General features: G+C 43.8%; 1 protein-coding gene across 2 annotated transcripts in view; it reads left to right on the plus strand.

Annotated features, from left to right (window-relative positions):
* Window positions 1-9,901, plus strand: part of SPPL2A (signal peptide peptidase like 2A) — a 50,215-nt gene extending 40,314 nt beyond the window's left edge. For both annotated transcript variants that reach the window (XM_060755236.2, XM_060755237.2), the window contains one exon: window positions 5,611-9,901. In XM_060755236.2, coding sequence (XP_060611219.2) covers window positions 5,611-5,685 — 75 coding nt within the window. In that variant the 3' untranslated portion in view covers window positions 5,686-9,901. The remainder of the gene's footprint in view (window positions 1-5,610) is intronic.
* The last annotated feature ends 17,420 nt before the right edge of the window (window positions 9,902-27,321 follow it).

Raw genomic sequence — 27,321 nt, forward strand, 5'->3', positions numbered from 1 at the left:
TACTTTACTCTATTATTGTTATTACATTTATTATTTACTTTATTATCATTGCTATTATTACATTTATTATTTTACTCTATTATTAGAACGATACGTAAGCACATTTCCATTCAAGAAGGCTAGAATAATGGTTTAACCAAACCTGGACAGTTTTATCTTACAGTTTTATGTAAATATTCAAAAACATTTAACCTTCTGATGCCTCCATTAATGTAATGTTATTGGTATCTATTTTTATTTTGGAATTTACCAGTAGCTACTGCATTTGCTTGTACTCGAGTTAATAAGTTTTCCCAGTTTTTTGTGGTAAAATTAGGTGCCTCGGTTTATATTTGGGTCGGCTTATACTCAAGTATATACGGTACTTTCATAACTTCAACCCACATAATAACAACAAACTTGCACTAAGTTGTGAAACTTTGAGACATTTCTGTATACACACACATACACACATTCCCATTAATGTCTTTCTGTTTAATGTAATTCCTAATGTGTTAGCCACCTTAAAAACTTGTGCTTTAAAAGTGAAATATGGAAACTCTATCCAGAATATGATGGTTTCATGACACTGGATCTTAATTTGCTGTTAACGTTTTGTGTCATTTCTTCATCCCTGGCAGCAGCACAGCTAAACCTCAAATTATTTTGCATGTTCCCCACAGCACTGGATTATAGCCCAAATGTGCTGTGCAAAATAGGAATAAATACTCATGCGATGCAGCAGCTTTGCAGAAACAGCTCGCTTATTTGTGTTGTACAGCTCTCGTTCCATGTTAAAACCAAAACGAGTGTATCTCGGCAAGGGTATTTAAATCCGAGAGGATGGACTTCTTTTTTAGTTAGGCATTGTAAACAGTTGTTTACAGTTTCTCCCATCACGCTGTGGGGCCTTGGGATTTTTAGGTTAGACACCTCTAAGAATATAGGAGCCTCCAGTGGCGCAGTGGGTTAAACCCCTGTGTCGGCAGGACTGAAGATCAACAGGTCACAGGTTCGAATCCGGGGAGAGGCGGATGAGCTCCCTCTATCAGCTCCAGCTCCTCATGCGGGGACATGAGAGAAGCCTCCCACAAGGATGATAAAAACATCAAATCATCCGGGCGTCCCTTGGGCAACGTCCTTGCAGACGGCCAATTCTCTCACACCAGAAGCGACTTGCAGTTTCTCAAGTCATTCCTGACACGACCAAAAAAAAAAACCTCTAAGAATTTGGGAATCCTTGAGTGTGATTCTGTAGCCAGTATCCAGTGGAGGTCGGCTATAGTGACATGCTGGAAAACCTAGAAATTCCTAGAAAAATTATTTAGCAATTTCTTTATTCCCAGTTTTGGCACCTGTGCCCATAACCCCATTCAAGCTTCATTCAATGTGGAGGCTGACTGTATAAAGAAAAAATAAGTAACACATTTCCTCCTAAACATTCTTAGGAATGTATTGTCGAAGGCTTTCATGGCTGGAATCACTGGGTTGTTGTAGATTTTTCGGGCTATATGGCCATGTTCTAGAAGCATTCCCTCCTGACGTTTCGCCTGCATCTATGGCAAGCATCCTTAGATGCCATTCTGAGGATGCTTGCCATAGATGCAGGCAAAACGTCAGGAGAGAATGCTTCTAGAACATGGCCATATAGCCCGAAAAACCTACAACCACACATTCTTAGAAATATCATCATCAGGAAACCCTTGGCCTTTGAACCCATGTACAATTAGGAATGTGTAAAACGGCAGAAATCTGTCCTGTTTTCATTCTGTTTTTCTGTTCCCTATCCCCCGTTCTGTTTTTGGGATGATTCCTGGGAGATTAGAAGGGCCGTTCGGATTCGTAATTCAGGATCGTTCTCAAAATTCAAAATGAAAACAGAAGAGATTTCAGCCGTTTCGCACACTCCTAACAATTAGTTGCTTCTAAGACATGATTGGGGTCCTCTGGTGGCACAGCGGGTTAAACCGCTGAGCTGCTGAACTTGCTGACTGAAAAGTCAGCGGTTCGAATCCAGGGAGCGGGATAAGCTCCTGCTGTTAGGTTCAGCTTCTGCCAAACTAGCAGTTCAAAAACATGCAAATGTGAGTCAATCAATAGTTACCGCTCCAGCAGGAAGGTAACAGCGCTCCATGTAGTCATGCTGGCCTCATGAACTTGGAAGTGTCTACTGACAAAGCCAACTCTTCAGCTTAGAAGTGGAGATAAGGACCACCTCCCAGAGTCGGACACAACTAAAATTAATGTCAGGGGAAACCTTTACCTTTAAGACATGGTAAATTTCAGTGTTTCTTCAGCTAAGAAATGGAGCACCAACCTCCAGAGCTGGACACGACTGGACTTAATGTCAGGGGAGAACCTTTACCTTTACCTTTGCCTCTGGTCAGCTTGGACTGAGTAAAGGCCTGCAGATTCCTGAGACTCCCTAGTCTTTGCTGCATTGGGTACAACAATAAATCTCTTAGCCGTGGCCTTAACTACCTTTGACTTTTGGCCTTTGTGTAGTTAGGCCAAACCTGTTATACAGATCTTTGGAAGCCACATAGTTCAACCTAGTTCAGCATTCCTTTGGTTGTGACAGCTATTTTCCTACATGTGTGAGTTTAGTCTAAGGATAACAAAACAAAAATCAGCCCAAGAAGCCATAGGGCTATCCTTTAGGTAAACGATTCATATTTTTTCTGGTTTATATCCTGAAAGGAGACTACAGATCCTGTACAGTCCTTATATGCTCAAGTTAGTAATTAGCTTAGTTGTACATCATGTACAAGTGGTACAGATTTGGTATTATCGCATTTGACTTAAGTTGTTGTGGCTGGAGAGAGGGTCTTGAGGCACAGCTCTTCCTTGTTTTGGAATAGCAATCAGAGGGAGGTGTTTTCTGACTCAGTGGTTCCCAACCTTTGGTACCCCAGTTGTTTTGGACTTCAACTCCCAGAAACCCCAGCCATCTTACCAGCTGTTAAGAATTGTTGGAGCTGAAGTCCAAAACATCTGGAGGTCCAAAGGTTGGGAACCACTGCTACACGATCTCTTGCTAAGAGGCAAACGTATGATCCAATTGTGTTTCCCTTGGGTGGCAACTTTCTTGATTTCCAGATGTTGTTGCTGTGTGTTAAATTGGATTTCACATTTGGCACTGCTCCACCAAAAGGGAAGGTGCCCCCGATGGCACAATAGGCTAAACCAGTGTTTCTCAACCTGGGGGTCGGGACCCCTGGGGGAGTCGCGAGGGGGTGTCAGAGGGGTTGCCAAAGACCATCAGAAAACACAGTATATTCTGTTGGTCATGGGGGTTCTATGTGGGAAGTTTGGCCAAATTGTATTATTGATGGGCTTCAGAATGCTCTTTGATTGTAGGTGAACTATAAATTCCAGCAACCACAACTCCCAAATGTCAAGGTTCATTTTCCCCAAACTCCACCAGTGTTCACATTTGGGCATACTGAGTATTCGTGCCAAGTTTGGTCCAGATCCATCATTGTTTGAGTCCACAGTGCTCTCTGGATGTAGGTGAACTACAGCTCCCAAACTCAAAGTCAATGCCCACCAAACCCTTCCAGGATTTTCTGTTGGTCATGAGAGTTCTGTGTGCCAAGCCTGGTTCAATTGCATCGTTAGTGGAGTTCAGAATGCTCTTTGATTGTAGGTGAACTATAAATCCCAGCAACTACATCTCCCAAATGACAAAACCAACCCCCTGCAACCCCACCAGTATTCAAATTTGGGCGTATTGGGTATTTGTGCCAAATAAATGAAAATACATCCTGCATATCAGATATTTACATTATGATTCATAACATTAGCAAAATGATAGTTATGAAGTTGCATCAAAAATAATGTTGTGGTTGAGAGTCACCACAACATGAGGAATTGCATTAAGGGGGTTGCAGCATTAGGAAGGTTGAGAAACACTGGGTTAAACCCTTGTGCTGGCAGGACTGATGACCAACAGGTTGTAGGTTCAAATCCTGGGAGAGTGCAGATGAGCTCCCTCTGTCAGCTCTAGCTCCCCATGTGGGGACATGAGAGAAGCTTCCCACAAGGATGTTAAAACATCAAAACATCCGTGTGTCCCCTGGGCAAAGTCCTTGCAGACGGCCAATTCTTTCACACCAGAAGCGACTTGCAGTTTCTCAAGTCATTCCTGACACGAAAAGAAAAAAACAAAACAAAACAAAAGGGAAGTCATGTATCCTGGCTTCATGTGATGTGGCACACAACCCCAGTCTCCTCTTCTTCCGTACCTTAAGAAAAATAGTATGAATTGCAACACACAAGAAAACACATGACTCATTGAAAACACAGACTTTGCTTGCAAATATAACCAAGGCATGGGGATGCTTCCTGAAATCTCTGGTCTTTCTTTTGAACATGAATGGCCACCGAGATCACTCGTGTCTCATAAATGCCATAAACCTTATGGCTTTTACTTGTTTATTTAACACCCACTGCTAATCTGGCTCAAATGTATTCTTTCAGTTTTGTTGCAGGTTTCTTTGCAGATATCTTAATAGACAGTGTCAAAACCTCTTTTGATGAAATCATTCTTAGTTCTTGTTTTTCGGTTTGCCTTTAAGAGACAGATGCCCACTGCAAGACAAATAATGACCCATGCTGACTGTTTACTTTCTGGAGAGTTGTGGGTTTTTTAATCCCAAGGGGTGTTTTCTTTCCTCCTCCAGACTGAAATTATTAACTGCTGATTTTGTGAATTAGACTGCTTTCTTTCTTTTGTATTTAGCTTAAAAAGGAAAAGGTTATTAGTACAGTGATAGCATTCATGAATTTCGTATACTATGTAGCTGAGATGCTATAGGAAAACACTCCATGTTATGTATAATTAATAGTTGTTTGGCAATATAAAAAAGAAACATCAGAGTTTTCTCAGGGTTTTTTTTTGTAATATTTCTATCCAGATTTTCACTTTGTCTATACTCCTGTGATCATTTCGTTAGACTCTTCACATTAAAGATTAAGATGGGTTCACATTGTAGACCCTTGTAATTTTGTGCTATTTTTAAATTCTGTGGTCTTTTTCTCAGAACATCCTGAGAAATGTAGTCCCAACAAAAACACTGTTGGAGATGCCAAGATCTCTAATAGAGCTACCATATATACTCGAGTATAATAAATGTAATAATAATACTAGAGTAAAATAGTAAATGTAAAAGAAATACTAATAGAGTAAAATAATGTAAATGTAATAATAATAATTAGAGGAAAAATAAATGCAATAATAATAATAATTAGAGGAAAAATAAATTCAATAATAGTAATAATAATAATAACAACAACAACAGATTAAAATAATAACATTGACTCAAGTTTAAGCAGAGGGGGGCTTTTTCAGCCTAAAAAAATGGGCTGAAAAACTCTGCTTATATTCGGTATATTTCCTAAATGTAATGCAGATCCAATACTCTTAATGTATACCTTTATAATACTAATAAGGAAGCCTCCAATGTGCATGCCATGTTTCTAGAATGCCGCTCATCACTTTGATTTATTTAGAATATTCTTTAGTTATGGTAGACTTTGAAATCTTAGTTCAGTTGAGGTTTGCTATTCCTAATAACTCTGATATGATCTGGCAACAGATTACTAAGAGTGTCTTTCTCTTCTGTCCAGGTGATGGATCCCATAGATTCTGCTGCTAATGAAGGAAACCCTACAACAGCCAGTGAACAACAGCAAGGACAATAACATGGCATCTAAAATAACGGTTATGATTTTTTACTCAAGTAATAGAGACTGCTCTGAATTTTTAAACTGGAAAATTTCTTACGATTTATTATGAGAAGAATTGCCTTTTGTACACTTGCACATATATTTTTGTGAAAACGCACATCAGAATGCTTTAAATCCATATTTTTTAAAGTGCCAAACTGATATTCAATAAACCTGTGCCTTCAGAAGGGTGTTCCCTATGAGGTGGATAGTGCTTCCAAAATATTGTGTATAAGGCTTTCTGACTAATACCTTATTACAGGTGTTTAGCTGCCGCAGGGGGTAAATTAAATATATCGCACGGATTGTTTGGTTGGCTGTCAATGTGGAATTATGCTTTGGTCGGACCGTAGATAACCAGGCAAATATAATTAGGCGGTGATCATGCAGTGTGAGGTAAGGCTGGATTATGGTTAATCTGAGATCATTTCATAATGGCTTCCTAGCCCGGTTCTTCCCAGATCTACCACAACTGTCTTTTGGGCCATTTGATATTTTTTCGAGCCAGTTTATTTTCTGTAGCTAGTTGTAAGATGGTTGAACAATAACGCAGAATATATAAGAAGCAATAAAACATGTTTCCTTTTAAACACAAATCCTCACATCAAGGATTTCATTATTTTTTTTTTTGTCGTTCGGGGCTAACTAAATATGTTGATTGCATCTCTTGCATCAATATTGAGGAATTGCAAAAAAAAATCTTAGGTGTGAAGAAATGCAACGTGTAGTTGCCTATTCCCCCTGCAGAAATGTAGTTTGGTTCCCAATAAAGAAGTATCCTACCACAATGTTTAATTGTGTAATACAAAAAATATTCTGTACGTTGAAGATGTGGTAGTTATTCCTACATGTGGTAGTTATTCCTTTTGTGCCAGTTTTTGCTTCTGTTTTACATTTTTTTAGCATTTAAAGGTGACTGAATTTCAAGAATTTCACAGGTATCTATCTGTGACCACATTTTCATCGTCTTTCCTTTGGAAAGAATAATGAAGAAAAAAAGCTCAAAGTTTGAGCAGCAGCATTTGAACACCAAAGATACTTGGGAGAATCTGAAAACCGCCGCCTTAGACTTGATTTCGGAGAGCAGCAACCCTACAGGAAATGTTTCATCTTCTTTCTTGCAGCAGAGGAGGAAAATGGAAGCTTGTGGTTTTAAACTAACTAGTTTTGCATGCTGTTTGAACTGCAGTTATTAGCCAAGAAATGAAATGTGATGTGATCCTGACTAGTTCTCCCCACTGCTTGAGAAAAGAGCCCAAGGGGGCGTATCCTACCCTCGGCCTGGGTTTACCCATAGCTGTCCTAGACCATAAAATATGAAACCATAAATGTTTACTACGGAAATCGACTTGAATGAGCAGTGGCCTCCCCTCTCCTTCTCTTTCTCATCTTAGCAAATGTTTTGGACACTAATTTCAAACTATATCCAAACTTAGAAGGAAATAGGGGTTCATTCAAGCACTGCTCTAGGACAGGTATGGGCAAAACCAGGCCCGGGGGGTGGGATGCGGCCCCTTGGGGGTCTTTTCTCAGCCCTCCCCCCTACCCAATCCTTCCTTCCTTCTCTCTTTCCTTCCTCTTTCCCTCCCTTTGTCTCCTTCTCTTTTACCCTTCCTTCCTTCCTTCCTTCCTTCCTTCCTTCCTTCCTTCCTTCCCGTTCCCCTTCCTTCCTTCATCCCTCCCTCCCTCCTCTCCCCTCCCCTTCCCTGCCCTTCCTTTTCATCCTTCCCTCCTACCTTCCCTTTTGTCTTTCCCTCCTTCTCTCTTTCCTTACTCCTTCCTTCTATCCCTCTTTCTCCTTCCATCCTTCCCTTCCACCCTTCTTCCTTTCCTTTTTCCTCCCTCTTTCTTCATTCTTCCTTCCCTTCTGTCTTTCTTTCCTTCTCTCTTTACTTTATCCTTCCTTCCATCCATCCTTCTCTTCATCGTTTTGTTCCTTCCTTCTCATTTTCCTTCCTCCTTCCCTTCCATCCTTCCTTCGTTCCCTTTTGTCTTTCCTTTCTTCCCTCTTTCCTCCCTCCTTCTCACCCTCTTTCTCCTTCCATCCTTCCCTTCCTCCCTTTCGTCTTCCCTTCATTTTCCTTCCTTCCCTCTTTCCTCCCTCCTTCCCACTCACCTTCTTTTTCCTTCCATCCTTCGCTTCCTCCCTGTCATCCTCCCTTCTCTCTTTTCTTCCTCCTTCTCTTCCTTCCTTCCATCATTGGGCAGCCGGTCCTCCTAGTAGGGAGTGCTAGCATGCGGCCCCAAGTTGGAAAATTTGCCCATGCCTGGCCTAGGAAGTATAAAATTACTGGTACTTGTTTTTTAGACACTCCTCACCCCTCATGCACTTCACCATAATCGGAATGTTTGTCCATATGTTTTGAGATGGGAAAAAGACCTAGAAAATACAGGTTTCTCTAAACATTGGTGAATAAAAAGCTGGATTGTTTAAGGGCCCTTCCACACAGCCCTATATCCCAGAATATCAAGATAGGAAATCCCACATTATCTGAGTGTGGACTCAAATAACCCAGAGTCCACACTCAGATAATGTGTGATTTTCTGCCTTGATATTCTGGGATATAGGTGCAGGTTTTTGCACAGCCACACTCAGATAGTGGGATTTTCAGCCGTGATGTTCTGGGATATATAGGGCTGTGTGGAAGGGCCCTCAGCTTCTAAAATGAATAGGTTCCCTTCCTCGGGCTTCCCCTTCACTTACTGTGTGGAGTACAGGAATGCCAGTGCCTTCATTGAGGCAGTAAACTATAATATCAACATTGAGGTCTTTCCCTGAAGCAGGACATGAGTAGCCTTGAGTTTTGGACTGAGGGGACGACCATAGTTGGAAGGGATATGTTTACAATCTCTTGTAACTGCAAGCACAATCAACCAAGACCTTCTCCTGTGTACACTCAGTTTAAACGAGTGGAAGTTTCATGAAATTACCTGTGTGATAGTTTTAGTTCACTGAGACTTTCTGTGTAGAATGATGTACTTGTCAAAGGAGATGTTTCCTCCTCCTTCACTGAAACAGATCAATAAACTGCTGGGTGATATGGGGAATGTATTGGATAGAGCCAAGGCCACTAAATGGTTTTCGTATAGGTGATTCACCCACAAGGTTTACAAGCCTGAGAAACTTGAAGTGAGAACCACCAAGCATTTTCATCCCATCCCCTAACAGGAGCCTTTTAGGTTGTTCCGCAGTCGGCATCAACTAGTGAAAACACTGGCAGACTTAGATCCTATTCTGTAGTTTAAAAAAAAACTAAATAAACCTGATCAGTGGGGTTACATAATGCTTTTGATTGGGGGCGGGAGAGTGATATTGTAGCTAAAACCCCATTTCTTTGGAATCATCTGCAATGAAAATGAAGAGGAATTTCCTTAACCTATCTTGAGAAAATTGGAAATATTGTGGTCTCTTTTTACATTACAGTTTTGCTATAAAGACCTCTTTTCCTAAGTGTGTAGACTGATAGAGGAATGTCGTATTTAATTGTGAATGGATCAATTGAAATCTTATTTCGCCATGGATGTAGCAGAGGAATTATTTGGCAGCGTGCTTAGCAAACAAGCATTCTTTGGAAAGTCTCTGGCCGAGAACCAGTGGTGTATTTTGGGCTCTGTTAGCACCGAAATTAGGGTTTTCTTCCCTTCCTGCTCCTGCTGTCGCTCTTTGTGGGACTGTAGACAGACTCCAAATTTGTATTTCAAAACATAAGCAGGGGAAGGGTCCAGGATGGAGAAGGGATTGCTAGTTTTGCTGGAAGCAATAGGACTTAGTAGAAATACACCACTGGATCTACGAATCAATAAATGATCAATTTCCAGGGCTGTCATACGCTGTTGTTGATTCTGTAGTATTAAATTAACAGGCTGTGCATGGGTTATCAAAATAATAATAATAGTAATGTTAGGAGATGGATAGTTTGGCAATTGGCTGCTGAATAGCATGTCATTAATGTAGAGCTGAGTAGAATTAACCTTGATAACTTCTATATGTTTGAAAAATCTAGCTGGCCTTCTCCACTTCAAAAGCCTTAATAACAATAACAATAATAATAATGATGCAACCATGGCCGTGATTTTGATAACTACCTTCTTTTTCCACTTTACCTCTGAAACCCTGTATATTTGTTTCCTAAGACTGTTATCATTTAGAGCAATATTTGGTATTTAATAAAGACTTTCGTAATAATTGAAATACTATCCTTGCTTGTCTTTGTTCTCTGGTTTGAATGTGAAACAAAAGTCCGGTTCACCTCGAACTCGCCTTTCCCAACCTGGTACCCTCCAGAACAGACAAGCATCTCGAGCGCTGAGGTTTCCTTGGGAAGGAATCCCACTGGAGCATTGCAGCACACTCAAATACCTGGGAGTCACTCTGGACCATGCTCTGACTTAATAAGAAGTACTGTTACAATCGAGACAGCAAAGCCTAGAGAAGACAATTATGCTGGGGAAAGTGGAAGGTAAAAGGAAGAGGGGCCGATCAAGGGCAAGATGGATGGCATCCTTGAAGTGACTGGACTGACCTTGAAGGAGCTGGGGGTGGTGACGGCCGACAGGGAGCTCTGGCGTGGACTGGTCCATGAGGTCACGAAGAGTCGGAGACGACTGAACGAATGAACAACAACAACAACTGTTACAATCCTGTGGGGAGGCTTCTCTCATGTCTCAAAGACCTGTCAGCAGCATATGATACTGAACCCTTTACATCTACTGAATTGGACATGGCTCTCAATAAATGTAAGAATGGCAAAGCAGCTGGCTTGGATGATCTACGGATGGAACAAATCAAGAACTTTGGTCCAAAAGCAAAGTGCTGGCTACTGGAGCTGATGAACAACTGCACTGCATCCTGTCAGATCCCCAAAATCTGGAGGAAAGCAAGACTCATTGCCATCTTGAAGCCAGGCAAAGACCGTAATGATCCAAAAAGCTACAGACCAATCTCCCTGCTGTGCCACCTCTACAAAGTTCTGGAGAGACTTATTCTGCATAGAATTATGGAAAAAATAGACCCATGTCTGATCCCACAGCAAGCTGGCTTCAGAAAAGGCAAAAGCTGCACATCGCAAGTGCTGAACCTGACTCAGCACATAGAAGATGGCTTTGAAAAGCAGCAGATCACAGGAGGTGTCTTCGTAGACCTGTCAGCGGCTTATGATACTGTGAACCACCGCCTCCTCCTGAGAAAAATGTATAATATCACAAAGGACTACCATCTCACCCATCTCATAGGAAACCTGCTACAAAACTGGAGCTTTTTTGTTGAGTTCCAGGGCCAGAGAACCAGACGGGCAAAAACAGAATAATGGCCTGCCCGAGGGGAGCGTGCTTGCTCCATCAATGTTCAACATTTACACAAATGACCAGAGACAGAGAGTTTAATCTATGTTGACGATCATGCCATCACCGCTCAAGCAGGGAGCTTTGAAATGGTTGAACAAAACCTCTCTGAAGCTTTAGGCGCTCTTACTGTCTATAACAAGAAAAGCCAGCTGATTCCTAATCCATCTAAAATGCAGCCATGTTCTTTTCATCTAAAGAACAGACAAGCATCTCGAGCTCTGAGAATTACCTGGGAAGGAATCCCACTAGAGCATTGCAGCACACCAAAATACCTAGGAGTTACTCAGGACCGTGCTCTGACTTACAAGAAACACTGCTTGAATATCAAGCAAAAAAGTGTGTGCTAGAAACAATATTGTATGAAAGCTGACTGGCACAACCTGAGGATCACAACTAGACACAGTGAAGTCATCTGCCCTTGCGTTTTGCTACTCTGCTGCTGAGTACGCATGCCCAGTGTGGAACACATCTCACCACACTAAAACAGTGGATGTGTCTCTTAATGAGATATGGCACACAGGATGTCTATCCCCAACACCATTGGAGAAATTACTCTGTTTAGCTGATATTGTACCATCTGACATCCGTTGGGAGGTAGCAACCAATAATGAAAGGACCAAGGCAATGACATCTCTGGCCCATCCTCTGTTCGGATATCAGCAGAGGCGGTCCTAGATAATTTTCAATGGTAAGCAAACAGTATTTTGGCCCCTCCCCCCCCCCAACCAATCACTGATATATATTTTCTGTTCGTTGTGGGAGTTCTGTGTGCCATATTTGGTTCAATTCCATCATTGGTGGAGTTTAGAATGCTTTTTGATTGTAGGGTGAACTATACATCCCAGTAACTACAACTCGCATATGTCAAGGTCTATTTTCCCCCAAGAGCGCCTCGAGAGCACCCTTGGGCAAAATCAACTATACTGCAAATGCTTACTTTGCGTAATGGGTTGAGCCGCCCCTGGATATCAGCCAGCACGCCAATGCCTTAAATCAAGAAATAGTTTTCTAAGATTTACAGAGATACTCGCAGGAACACCTCAGCAAGCGAGAGTCCAAAAGTGGCAGGCTAAAACTCGGTACCTCAATCCAAATGAGAGACTCCCTCCTGGGCACACAGAAGACTGGGTGATTTGGAAGGTGCTGAACAGACTGTGCTCTGGCACCACAAGATGAAGAGAAGAAATGGGGCCACAAAGTGGAGTCCACGACATGCGAGTGCGGAGAAGAGCAAACCACAGACCACCTACTACAATGCAGCCTCCCACATGCACAGTAGAGGACCTTTTCCACTCCAAGTGGCCAGCTTCTGGTCAAAGTTCATTTAGTATAATACCAAGTTATTTAAAACTTTGTGTTTTTTAAGTGCATGTTAATTATACCCTCAACTCGCTTCTGACACAATAAATAAATAACCCTCCAGATGTTCCTCTACGTTACCTATTGTTATAGCTCAGCTTAGCCCTTGATGGAGGAAGACTTAAACTTACAAAGCTACATTGAGAAAGCTGGAATGAAAGGCCTGATAGAAGAGGAATGTGTTTTGCAGAGGAATTTGTGTGGAAACATCTATGGGACAACAACTTGATAATGCCGTGTGGATCAGGAAAGCCTGCAGGCCGGTTTTTGAAAAGAAGGTAAGGTTGATAAGCCTAAAGCGATGCCCTATCGAGAGTCATTTAATGTGGTTATGATTACATGTATTATTATTATTATTAGTAGCAATATTAACAGTAGTACTACCACCATTATTATAATATCGCCGTGATATATGATGTAATATATTTATACAAGAGGCTCCAGTAGTGCAGCGGGTTAAACCACTGAGCTGCTGAACTTATTTATTATTTACTTATTTACTTTATTTGTATACCGCTCTTCTCAGCCCTTAGGCAACTCAGAGCGGTTAACAACAACAGTTTCAATATACATAGTACAAAATCATTGGACATTTAAAGCAATAGTAAACAATGAATTAAACATCAGACATCAAACATCAATATAACAAATCTCATCGATAGAATCAGAATCCAGTCTCATTATCCTTATTCCGTGTTCCAATAATCGATTACACTGCCTAGTCGAATGCCGGTTCGAAAAGCCAGGGCTTCACTTTCCTCTGGAATGCCAACAGGGAGGGGACCGATCTGGTTTCTGTAGGAAGGGTGTTCCACAGCCGAGGGGCCACCACTGAGAAGGCCCTGTCTCTCGTCCCCGCCAGGCTTGCTTGTGAAGCTGGCGGGATCGAGAGAAGGGCCTCCCCAGACGATCTTAATGTCCTAAAGGTCGCCTGTTTGAATCCAGGGAGTGGGGTGAGCTCCCGCTGTTAGGCCCAGCTTCTGCCAAGCTGTTGTTGTTCATTTGTTCAGTCGTCTCCGACTCTTCGTGACCTCATGGACCAGCCCACGCCAGAGCTCCCTGTCGGCCGTCGCCACCCCCAGCTCCTTCAAGGTCAGTCCAATCACTTCAAGGATGCCATCCATCCATCTTGCCCTTTAAATCCAATGGCATACCGACATATCTCTGGTTGTACTGGCCCATCTAGTTTTCTTGGCAAGGATACTGGGGTGGTTTGCCATTGCCTTCCCCAGGGATCATGCTTGGTCTGACCTCTCTGCCACGACCGTGCCGTCTTCGGTGGCCCTTCACGGTTTCGCTCATGACATCATTGAGGTGCTCAAGCTCCAGCGCCACAACAAGGCGGTGATCCTTTGCAAATGTGAGTATTATTTATTTATTTATTTACCTTACTTATATACCGCCGTTCTCAGCCCGAAGGCGACATATCACACAGTTAATAAACAGTTACTACAATACCCATTCACTGTCGTCTCGTCATCAAAAACATGTTCCAGATTCGTCATCCATTGTTCTATTCCAGTGTTCATTAACCAATCATTGCACTAATTATTCGAACACGTGCTCAAACAGCCAGGTCTTCACTTTCCTGCGGAATACCATTAGAGATGGTGCTAGTCTAATGTCCGTAGGAAGGGCGTTCCACAGCCGAGGAGCCACCACCGAGAAGGCCCTATCTCTCGTCCCCGCAAGTACCGCTTTGGCGGGAAGGTAACAGTGATCCATGCAGTCATGCTGGCCACATGACCTTGGAGGTGTCTATGGACAATGCCGGCTCTTTGGCTTAGAAATGGAGATGAGTGCCACCCCCAAGAATCAGACTGGAAACCTTTACCTATCTCATCAAGTCTCAACCCATTCAACATAGTTTGTGGCAGTCACAAAAGTGAAGTTTCTGGAGTCGAACAACCACTTTCAAAGTAAGCGTTGTTCTTTATTTACCGTTCCGATTTCATTTCTGGAAATAAAATTCCATCAGGATTAAATGCGATATCTTTGTCCCGTAGAATAAACTATTCTTTGAACTGTTCCGTTGTTTTACCAGCAAAATAAAAAAATTCCCCTAATTTTAAAAAGAAACCTCTTGTATATTTCTGGCCAGATTGCCCCTTGTCCCTATAAAGTGTTTATTTTAGAAGCTTTTTGCTGTCTGCAATAGTTTTATAGCAGTGAGATCAGGTTACAACTGGTTTGGTGAGATATCGGCTCACAAGATAAGAAGAGGCCTGGGCCAATTGGGCCGAGATCAAGCTGATCCTGCCCGTCGGCTTCACTGGAATCAAGCACTATGTATTATTGCCTGAGACCATGCACCCACTCAACTTAGTCTTTGGATTTTCTGCCTTTAGGGAACTCATTCCCCGGAGGAAATTATCTATCCTTTTCCCCCATACAGCAGGCATGGGCAAACTTTCTAACTTGGGGGCTGTATGGTGAGCCAGAGCAGGGTAGGCAGGCCAGGAGGGAGGGGGTCCTTCCCAAGCCCCCTTCCTGCCCTTTCCTCCCCTTCCTCTCCTCTTTTGGAAGCATAAAGTGAAGGAAAGACGGGAAACGTTTGGATTCCAAAAGGGTTGGCCTTGGTCAGGATGAGATGGTGGATGGGAGAGAAAAAGTGCATCCACAAGACCCCGTATTGCCTACTCCTGATATAGAATCTTAGAGATAGAAGAGACCCCCAAGGGCCATCCATTCCAACCCCCTGCCATGCAAGAAGGCACAATCAAAGCACCCCAGATAGACAACCTCTGCGGAAAGGCCTCCAGAGAAGGAGGCTCCACCACACTCCCAGGCAGCCTATGCCACTCTCCAACAGCTCTTACTCTCAGGAAGTTCTTCCTAATCTTTTCAGTCGAATCTCTTAAATCTTCCATTTGAACCCATTGCTCTCTTGTGCCCAGATCTCTAGAGCTGCAGAAAGTGGGTTTTCCTCCTCCCTCCTCCTCAATGGGACACCCTTTGAAATCTTAAAACAAGGTTCCGTATTGAAAGGAGGAAGGAAAAAGAGGAGGGAGGGAGGGAATGGAGGGAGTGAAAGAAGAAAGAAAGAAAGAAAAAGAAAGAAGGAATGACAAAAAGGAAAGAAGGACGGAAGGAAGGAAGAAGAGAGGGAGAGAGGGAGAGAAGAGGGAAGGAAGGAAGGACGAAAGGGAATAAGGGAGGGAGGGAAGGAAGGAAGGAAGGAAGGAAGGAAGGAAGGAAGGGGGATGGAGGGATGAAGAGGGAGGGAAGAGGGAAAGAAGGAGGGAAGGGAGTAAGGGAAGAAAGGAGGGAGAGAAGGAAGGAAGGAAGGAAGGAGAGGGAAGGAGGGAGAAAGAGAAGGAAGGAAGGAGAGAGAGAAGGAGGGAGGGAGAGAAAGAGGGAAGGAGAGAAGAAAGGAAGGAGAGGGAAGGAAGGAGGGAGAAAGGAAAGGAAGGAAGGAGAGAAAGAAGGAGGGAGGGAGAAAGAGGGGAGGAAGGAAGGAAGGAGAGAGGGGGGACGGAGAAAGAGGGAGGGAAAGAAGGAAGGAGAGAGAGAGAAGGAGGGAGGGAAGAGGGAAGGAAGGAGCAAAGGGAGGAAGGGAAGGAAGGGAGGGAGAAAGATGAAAGGAAGGGGAAAGGAAACAAGGAAGGAAAGAAGGAGAGGGAGGGAGGGAAGGAGGTAGGAAAGGGAAGGAAGAAAGGGAGAAAGAGAGGGAGAGATGGAAGGCAAAAGAGTGATGGGAGGAAAGGAAGGAGGGAAGGAAGGAATTGTGAGAGGAGAACGTGAGAAAAAAGCCAAAGAGGCCGCATCCAGAAATATGCAAACATTAACTTTGAATTAAACATCAATGATATTAATTAAAAATTAACCATTAAGCACCAATTAAAAGTGCATTCAAAACGAAACCTCCCTAACTTGATCTTTTAAACCTTCTTTAAAAGTATCCAAGGAATTGCAGATTTATAGATCCCTTGAAGAGCAGGCTGCACAGAAGTCAGCGATATTTAGAAAGCAAACAAAACTATTTCCATGTACGCAGTTTGTAAAGGACAGTTTGACCCAACTCTTGTTATATCCACAATTTGGTGGGACGGTTTAGTACCTGGAAATGTTAATCTGCTGACACGTAAAAGAAGGAGGAGATGGAACGGTGGACTTTTATGATAGATGTGTTTACAAAAGCAGTATATGAGTTGACAGTAATTATGACAAGTGTATGAGCAGAATATTGCTTTGGGTTAAAAGTTGAGGTGTGGATACTGTCACTGCCTCCACGTTTTCTCCCTCTATTTTCCAGTTGTCAATCAGTCTTATTGCCATAATCTTGGTTTTTTTGATGTTCAGCTGCAACCCAGCTTTTGCACTTTCTTTTTCACCTTGATTAGAAGGCTCCTCGGCTCCTTCTCGCTTTCGACCACCAAAGTGGTATCATCTGCATAACGTCAGAAATCGTAACTCAATTATTGTTAAATGAAACCTTGCTTGTCAATATTTTTAAAATACAATTAAATTTCAGCTTCCAAAATAACAATTTCTATGTTGCAGGAGATTCTTCATCAATGCATAGCATCAGGAACAGTAACACAACACAACAAGGTCTCCCGGGTTGTTTCCCTTGTTTTGTAATATCTTCTTCGGGTGTTATTCTTAACAATGATGCTTAATTGCACTAAATAAGAAATAAAGCAACATACAGACAATATTGACAAGCAACCTTTCATTTAACAATAATAGAAATTATCGTTTTGCAAGCTAAAGTTTCTTTGTGTTTATTGCATATTGACAATAATAGTAATAATAATAATAATAATAATAATCTTTATTTCTACCCCGCCACCAACTAAAACACAGACATGTGCCTTTCATCTCAAGAACGGAGAAGCATCCCGAGCTCTGAAGATCACCTGGGAAGGAATCCCACTGGAGCATTGCAGCGCACCCAAATACCTGGGAGTCACTCTGGACTGTGCCCTGACCTACAAGAAGCACTGCCTGAATATCAAGCAAAAAGTGGGTGCTAGAAACAATATCATACGAAAGCTGACTGGCACAACCTGGGGATCACAACCAGACACAGTGAAGACATCTGCCCTTACGCTATGCTACTCTGCTGCTGAGTATGCATGCCCAGTGTGAAACACATCTCACCACACGAAAACAGTGGATGTGGCTCTTAATGAGACATGCCGCATTATCACGGGGTGTCTGCGCCCTACACCACTGGAGAAATTACACTGCTTAGCCGGTATTGCACCACCTGACATCCGCCGGGAAGTAGCAGCCAATAGTGAAAGGACCAAGGCAGAGACATCTCCAGCTCATCCCCTGTTTGGGTATCAGCCAGCACGTCAATGACTTAAATCTAGAAATAGTTTTCTAAGATCTACAGAGACACTCGCTGGAACACCTCAGCAAGCAAGAGTCCAAAAGTGGCAGGCTCAAACCCAGAACCTCAACCAATGGCTGATACCAAATGAGAGACTCCCCCCTGGGCACACAGAAGACTGGGCGACTTGGAAGGCGCTGAACAGACTGCGCTCTGGCACCACGAGATGCAGAGCCAACCTCAAGAAATGGGGCCACAAAGTGGAGTCCACAACATGCGAGTGTGGAGAAGAGCAAACCACTGACCACCTGCTGCAATGCAACCTGAGCCCTGCCACATGCACAATGGAGGACCTCCTTGCAGCAACACCAGAGGCACTCCAAGTGGCCAGATCCTGGTCAAAGGACATTTAACCAACTACCAAACTCACAAGTTTTGTATTTGTCTGTTTGTTTGCTTTGTTCTGTTAGAAATGTAATATAATGGACTGGTTGCTCTGACACGACAAGTAAATAAATAAATCTCCCCGATGGGGACTTGGAGTGGCTTACATGGGGCCAAGCCCAGACAACATAATACAGCAATAAAATCAGAGCATATACAACAGACAACAACATTATCAAAATAACATTAGAAATAATAAAAAATGCAATAAAATAAACATTCCAATGGACACAATCACAATAGAGATGACAATGGGCGGGCCACATATTCCAAATAAAAACAATTAACAAACTATGATGAGATAAAATAGGAGCAGGACGTTTAAATGGGACTCGTGAAACACAGAGTTGTGGGGCAGAACATCCTATTTGGAGGGCACGAACTCCATTAGCTGAAAACATTGAGGGGGTGTAAAATATCATGCTGTGCACCTACTCGCCAAAGGTACAGCGGAAAAGCCAGGTTTTGAGGTTCTTTTTAAATGTTTCCAGTGAAGGGGCTTTCCTGATCTCCCCTGGTAAAGAGTTCCAAAGTCGGGGGGCCACAGAAGAGAAGTCTCTCTCCCTTGTGCCCACAAGACGAGCTTGTGAAATTGGTAGAGGCGAAAGGAGGACCTCCCCTGAGGAACAAAGGGCCCGGGTTGGTACATGGAGCGAGATATGGTCACAAAGGTAGGCGGGTCCCAAACCGCTTAGGGCTTTGTAGGTGATAACCTGTACCTTGAATTGGGACCGGAAAATAAACGGCAGCCAATGGAGCTCCTTAAACAGGGGGGTTGCCCCAGTTATTAATCTGGCTGCAGAGTGTTGGACAAGTTCTAGTTTCCGAGTCGTCTTCAAGGGTAGCCCCATGTAGAGAGCATTACAGTAGTCCAGTCTAGAGGTAACTAAGGCATGGACCCCCAAGCTGCGGACCTGTGACTTCAGGGGGAGTGCAACCCCATCCAGCACAGGTTGCCACCCAATACAAGCAACGTTTTATTTATAAACTAGCCGTCCCCTGCCACGCATTACTCTGGCCCACATGGGGCTTCTGTGTGGGAGGTTTGGTCCAATTCTGTCGTTGGTGGGGTTCTGAATGCTTTGTGATTGTAGGTGAACTATAAATCCCAGCAACTACAACTCCCAAATGTCAAGATTCTATTTTCCCCAAACTCCACCAGTGTTCACATTTCGGCATATTGAGTATTCATGTAGAGTTTGGTCCAGATCCATCATTGTTTGAGTCCACAGTCATCTCCGGATATAGGTGAACTACAACTCCAAAACCAAAGGACACTACCCACCAAACCCTTCCAGTATTTTCTGTTGGTCATGGGAGAACTGTGTGCCAAGTTTGGTTCAATTCCATTGTTGGTGGAGTTCAGAATGCTCTTTGATTGTAGGTGAACTATAAATCCCAGCAACTACAACTCCCAAATGACAAAATCAATTTTTTGAATGAAGTATATAAATTGGGTTGTTAGGTGTATCGTGTCCAAATTTGGTGCCAATTGCCCCAGTGGTCTTTGAGTTCTGTGAATACCACAAATGAACATTACATTTTTATTTATATAGATAATAATTACTAATCAGTCGAGTTACTGTTCCCACGTTACGTTTAATGAAGAATTTCCTGTAGTATAGAAAATTGTGATTTGCAATCTGCAGTTTTCTATATTGGTTGGACTGAATGGCCCTTGGGGTCCCTTCCGATTCTGTAGGAAACATTTATAAAATACCTTCACTCAGCAGGACGCCTAAAGGTACTGTTAGCTCTCTTTGAATCCAAGCACAGGAAATGGAAAGTCATACGTTGCTAATTTTAGCTCGTTGTGTCATTTATGTATTTTAAAAAGGGATGAAGGTTGTCTCCATCACGGGGATTAGTCACAACAAGGCTGCCAGGTATTATTCGTGCAACCTGTTCGAGTGGTGAGGTGGGGGGTGATGTCTATGTCCGTGCCTGTGCTGTGTGAACGTGGATTTCCTCTAATCAGTAGATCGGTTGCAGTGCACCTGATGGCCTATCTCCTGGGAAAATTCCAGCCAAGGTGTTTGTGCCGTTTGCGCGCTGCCAGCTCCCTTCCTCCACTTTTCCATTCAAGCTCCCAGCAGACGCACATAGCGTATCAGGTTACTCCTCTGCAACATCTGTTGGTTACACTCATCACCAGGAATTGGTGCAACAGAACGTTTGATCCGCTTGTACAATCATGCATTATTTCTTTGCAGAGCCGCAGATTGCCTGGGTTGGGTGGAAGTGTGCTATGCATTTGGCATTACGAATAGGCTTCTTGCTGTCACAGTGGGTTAAACCCCTGTGCTGGCAACCGAAGACCAACTTGGTAACAGGTTTAAATGCGGAGAGAGCACGGATGAGCTCCCTCTGTCAGCTCTAGCTCCTCATGCAGGGACATGAGAGAAGCCTCCCACAAGGATGGTAAAACATTTATTTATTTATTTATTTATTTATTTATTTATTTATTTGGGGTTCTTTTACCCCGCCCTTCTCACCCCGAAGGGGACTCAGGGAGGCTTACAAAGGTAAAGGCACAATTCGATGCCTGCATCATAAAACAATCATATACAAAATTACATCAATTCACAGTTAACAACAATTCATGCATTACAACCATAAAATCAATAAAACCAATACAAACCCATTTTCTCCTCTTACATGGTTAGCGTTCGCTAACTCATAGATCTAGTTTTACTTTCCACTTCTTCAATCCTGTTGGACAAACTCATCTGGTTGTCTGATTTAATCGCCAGAGTGCCCAAAGGCCTGGTCCCATAACCACGTCTTCACCCTCCTCCTGAAGGTGAGAAGGGATGGTGATGCCCTGATTTCCCCCAGGAGTGAATTCCACAGGTGAGGGGCCACCACTGAGAAAGCCCTGCTCCTCGTCCCCACCAGCCTCACTTGTGACAGTGGTGGGGTCGAGAGCAGGGCCTCCCCAGATGATCTCAGACTCCGAGGTGGGACGTAGAGGGAGATACGTTCAGACAGATACACTGGACCGGAACCGTATAGGTTTTGTAGGTCAAAACCAGCACCTTGAATTGTGCTCGGAACTGAATCGGCAGCCAGTGGAGCTGGCACAGCAGGGGGGTGGTATGCTCCCTGTATGTCGCTCCGGCGAGCAGTCTGGCTGTCGCTCGCTGGACTAGTTGAAGTTTCCGAGCAGTCTTCAAGGGCAACCCCACGTAGAGCGCGTTGCAGTAGTCTATTCGGGATGTAACAAGAGCAAACGTCCAAACATCCGGGCTTCCCCCGGGCAACATCCTTGCAGACAGCCAATTCTCTCACACCAGAAGTGACTTGCAGTTTCTCAAGTCGCTTCTGACACAACCAAAAAAAAAAATTGAAAAAAATATTTACATTATTTTCTGGCAGGGTTGAAATAGTGGGGTGTTTCTGCCCTAAAATTGCATTTATTCTGAGGTTTTGTGATCTGTTTTGCAAAAGGAAATCACAAATGCAGTGTTCTGTCAATAGGTTGTTGTAGGTTTTTCGGACTATATGGCCATGGTCTAGAGGCATTCTCTCCTGACGTTTTGCCTGCACCTATGGCAAGCATCCTCAGAGGTAGTGAGGTCTGTTGGAACTAAGAAAAAGGGTTTATATATCTATGGAATGACCAGGGTGGGACAAAGTCAATAGTCAATAGTCTAACTCAGACATGGGCAAACTTTGACCAGGTGTTTTGGACTTAATTTCCCACAATTCCTAACAGCCAGTAGGCTGGGTTGCTGTGAGTTTTCCGGGCTGTATGGCCATGCTACAGAAGTATTGTCTCCTGACGTTTTGCCCAAATCTGGGGAGCTTCTGCCAACCTAGCAGTTCCATAGGTACTGCTCTGGCATGAAGGTAATGGCGCTCCATGCTGTCATGCTGGCCACATGACCTAGGAGTTGTCTATGGACAACACCAACTCTTCGGCTTAGACATGGAAATGAGCACCACCCACCAGAGTTGGACTCGACTCGACTTAATGTCAAGGGGAAACCTCACCTTATCACTTTATTCTCGTTATCGTTTACACTTGTTCACATTCTCCAGGAAGGCCCTTCTGGGTTGATTTCACAATGGGTGTTGCCATGATTCAAATACTGGAATGTTACTTCCTGGAATTGCTGTAGGATTATGCAAAGCGGGAATGCTACTTTAAAAAAGGAAAGAGTTATCCCGTTCATCTAGCAAGCATTTTCCTGTTCCTGCAGCCAAGAATGGCAATCTAATCATAATATCATAAGGGCTCTCCAGTCCAGGGAGCCCCCAGTGGCTCCATTCCATTAGGTGATCCCTCGTTGGACGAGTAAGATGGTCTTCCATTATGGATTTCCCTGTGGGTCCGTATGTGGCTGTGGAGCCCTATTCTTGCTCTGCATCTTCTTCCGCAATGAGGGCATTGGTTTCCAGGTGGAAGGCGGTCCCGGTCGGGGTTGGCTTGACGCGCCTTCCTCCTGGCACGTTTCTCTCTTTCACCCTCCACTCATGCCTCCTCAAATTCTGCAGCACTGCTGGTCACAGCTGTCCTCCAGCTGGAGCGCTCAAGGGCCAGGGCTTCCCAGTTCTCAGTGTCTATGCCAGAGTTTTTAAGGTTGGCTTTGATCCCGTCTTTAAATCTCTTTTCCTGTCCACCAACGTTCCGTTTTCCGTTCTTAAGTTCGGAGTAGAGCAGCTGCTTTGGGAGACGGTGGTCAGGCATCCGGACAACGTGGCCGGCCCAGCGGAGTTGATGTCGGAGGACCATCGCTTCAATGCTGGTGGTCTTTGCTTCTTCCAGCACACTGCCGTTTGTCCGCTTGTCTTCCCAGGAGATTTGCAGGATTTTCCGGAGGCAGCGCTGATGGAAACGTTCCAGGAGCTGCATGTGACGTCTGGAGACAGTCCATGTCTCACAGGCATAGAGCAGGGTTGGGAGGACAATAGCTTTATAGACAAGTACCTTGGTCTCCCTACGGATGTCCTGGTCCTCAAACACTCTCTGCTTCATTCTGGAAAATGCTGCACTTGCAGAGCTCAGGCGGTGTTGTATTTCGGCGTCGATGTTGACTTTGGTGGAGAGGTGGCTGCCCCCAGTGGCACAGTGGGTTAAACCATTGAGCTGCTGGACTTGCTGACTGAAAGGTCGGCAGTTTGAATTTGGGCAGTGGGGTGAGCTCCCGCTGTTAGCCCCAGCTTCTGCCAACTTAGCAGTGTCAAAACATGCAAATGTGAGTAGATCATTAGGTACCACTTCTGCGGGAAGGTAATGGTGCTCCATGCAGTCATGCTGGCCACATCATGTGAGTGCAGCGTTTTTCTGAATGAAGCAGAGAGTGTTTGAGGACCGGGACATCCGTAGGGAGACCAAGGTGCTTGTTTATAAAGCTATTGTCCTCCCAACCCTGCTATACGCCTGCGAGACGTGGACTGTCTACAGACGTCACATGCAACTCCTAGCATTGCCTCTGAAAATTCCTGCAAATTTCATGGGAAGACAAGCAGACAAATGTCAGCGTGCTGGAAGAAGCAAAGACCACCAGCATTGAAGCGATGGTCCTCTGCCATCAACTCCACTGGACCAGCCACATTGTCCAGATGCCCGACCACCATCTCCCAAAGCAGTTGCTCTACTCCGCACTCAAGAACGGAAAACAGAATGTTGGTGGGCAGGAAAAGAGATTGAAAGATGGGCTCAAAGCCAACCTTAAAAACTCTGGCATAGACACTGAGAACTGGGAAGCCTTGGCCCTTGAGTGCTCCAGCTGGAGGTCAGCTGTGACCAGCAGTGCTGCAGAATTTGAAGAGGTACGAATGGAGGGCGAAAGAGAGAAACGTGCCAAGAGGAAGGCGCATCAAGCCAACCCCGACCGGGACCGCCTTCCACCTGGAAACCAATGCCCTCACTGCGGAAGAAGATGCAGATCAAGAATAGGGCTCCACAGCCACATATGGACCCACCAACAGTACACCGATCTTGGAAGACAATCCTACTTGGGCAACAAGGGATCACCTAAGTAAGTAAGTATCACCTTGGGGTGTCTACGGACAACGCTGGCTCTTTGGCTTAGAAATGGAGATGGCTAAACTTAATGTCAAGGGGAAACCTTTACCTTATCCAATCCAACCCCATTCTGCCGTGCATCAATACACAATCAACGTACAACAAATGGCCGTCCTAGTCTCTCTTTAAAAACCTCCAGAGAAGAAGACTCCATCTAGTGAAGTTAACTGTAGGAGTTTTCGACGGGTGTGCATAATGACTCAGAGTGCCCTTTTAATGCAATCAGTTATTTAGCAACTTGGAATAAATCCATCTTAAACTCGATAAACGCTCAATTAAAGAGTGAAGGTGTTTTGCTAGATTGGTTGATACGTTTTTATTATCCTGAATCATCAGCGTGATGGGGAAATATGGGATTACTAACATAAGATGTCCTTTGCATTTTGGAATAGGAACGATTTTCAACTACTGCCACGACTCTGGATGTTGACTGCCTTCCAATACCATATTAAATAACTTACGGATATAAGGAAACAGCAGACCTTGGAAAACCTTATCAAACTCTGGGCCAACACTGGGAATGTTGCCGATAGATGATTTGTTGATTGATGCAGATATTTCTTTAATGGATAGAGGAGAACTAAGGAGGTTATGAATTTTACACCATTAAAAACACTTGGATAAGTGACTCTTACTATTCTACCATTACAAAATATTGCAAAATACTGTCTGATTCACTCAAGCTGCTAATTCTGATATTAAAAGTAATCCATTCATAACACTTCCTTTCCCACATAGATGCCTTGAACCAGCAGTTTCTCCCTGTGTGTATCTGACCTTTTCCTGACCCTTTTGCCCAATTCCCCTTATTGAAAAAATGTATAAAAATACAAGGAGCCACCCCTCCGTGACCCTGGAAAGAAGGAAATCCTCAGTTGAAAAGACCCTTATCAAAAGACACTTTTTGCATGGACAATAACAATGGATCGTGACCTTTGGGATCGGAGTTGGTCCCCCAAGGGAAGCGGTCACTTGACATTTATGGTCATATCTCAATAGGACAAAGGAGGCCTTTGGAAAGCCACACTTTGTCCTGATCTGTTACTCATTCAACTTTCCTTTCACCAAAACTTCAGCCAAAATTCCCTCACTGTTTCAATATCTCAGCACTGGAAAAATCCGGATTATGGCAGGCTTGCCAGACATCAACGTTTCTTGCAACCAATAAAGGACAATAGGAAAGGCTGGCTTGCAGGCCCCCGGGGACTCGCTGGTCATTTGGACATTTCCTACTTCCATAATCCACTCAATAATCCATTGTTTCCCCCTTGTCCCGCCTCCCTCTCTCCTGATTCATTAGATGCCAAGGCGGCAGAAGCCCAGTGATTGGCCCAGGCGCTCAGGAGGCGGCCAAGCCTCCTCCCAGCTGTAGAGGTGCCAGTCAATCACCATCAAGCCAGCCAAGGGGCGGGGAGTGGGAGATTCAAATCTGACAACTCTTGTTTCTGTATTAAAAGGGCTTTTATTTGTGTACATGTTATCCTTAGCTTGGCAAAATTTGCTGCTTTGCATCCTTTCCAGCTCGATCGCAATAAAATTGACTGATATACCTGGTTATCTCTCTGAACTGGTAGGAACAAAGATATGCCAATGCATAAAATCCTCAGCTCCTCCTCACGTTAGGCCATTGAAGTAGTATCACCTGCATATCTATCATATAGATATCTAGCACTTCTATATTATTGCTGTAGATCAGATTGCAATAATTTAAAAAATAATATGGTGGGTGAGATGGATTAAACCCTTCTGCTGGCAGGACTGCTGACCGAGAGGTCAGTGGTTTGAATTTGGGGAGAGTGGGTTGAGCTCCCCCTGTCAGCTCTAGCTCCCCATGCAGGGATATGAGAGGAGCCTTCCGCAAGGATTGTAAAACATTAAACAACCAGGCACCCATGTATTATTGAAGGTTTTCATGGCCAGAATCACTGGGTTGTTGTAGGTTTTTTCGGGCTATATGGCCATGGTCTAGAGGCATTCTCTCCTGACGTTTCGCCTGCATCTGTGGCAAGCATCCTCAGAGGTAGAGAGGTCTGTTGGAACTAGGAAAAAGGGGTTTATATATCTGTGGAATGACCAGGGTGGGACAAAGGACTTTTGTCTGCTGGAGCTAGGTGTGAATGTTTCAACTGACCACCTTGATTAGCATATAATGACCTGACAGTGCCTGAAGCAAACTTTTGTTGAGAGGTGATTAGATGTCCTTGTTTGTTTCCTCTCTGTTGTTGTGCTGTTGCAATTTTAGAGGTCTTTTTAATACTGGTAGCCAGATTTTGTTCATTTTCATTGTTTCCTCCTTTCTGTTGAAAGGAGGAAACCATGTGTATTTCAATGGCTTCTCTGTGTAGTCTGACATGGTGGTTGTCATAAACCCATTCTCCTAGTTCCAACAGACCTCACTACCTCTGAGGATGCTTGCCATAGATGCAGGCGAAACGTCAGGAGAGAATGCCTCTAGACCATGGCCATATAGCCCGAAAAAACCTACAACAACCAGGCATCCCCTGTGCAACGTCCTTGCAGTTGACCAATTCTCTTACACCAGAAGCGACTTGCAGTTTCTCAAGTTGCTCCTGACATGAAAAAAAAATTAACACGGCTCTTTAATGCAGCCTGTTTTCAATGTGTCTCATCCTCCACACTTTCTGTTCTTGTTGCTCACTGTCTTCCTCCTTCTCTGATCCTTTCTAACTACATAATAACTACCAAAGAAGGAGGCCGATAAGCACAGCACTCTTCCTCCTCCTCCGTACATTACTCAGACATGTGGGTAGTGACTAACTGGCAAACAACCCATTATATTACATTCAAACGTACTGTGGTCAAAGAAATAACAACTATAGCCTGTGGCTGCAAAAAAATTAAAAATCCCCAAAAACCCACAGTTATCAAAGTAATTAGTTAGAAAACAGGTTGCTTCATAGATCTGGTAGTATGTTCTTCTCACCTTGGTGTTGCAATATTCTGGCTGAGAACTGGACACACAACAGTAGAGAAGCCACTAAGTTGTTGTATTGGTATTTATTTATCGTGTCATCGGCAACCAGACATTTGTATTACATTTTTAACAAAAACAAACAAACTGACAAAAGACAGAATTTGCAAGCTTGGTAGTTGATTAAATGTCCTTTGACCAGTATCTGGCCACTTG

The sequence above is a fragment of the Anolis sagrei genome, chromosome 9 (assembly GCF_037176765.1).
Source record: "Anolis sagrei isolate rAnoSag1 chromosome 9, rAnoSag1.mat, whole genome shotgun sequence".
Lineage (NCBI taxonomy): Eukaryota > Metazoa > Chordata > Lepidosauria > Squamata > Dactyloidae > Anolis > Anolis sagrei.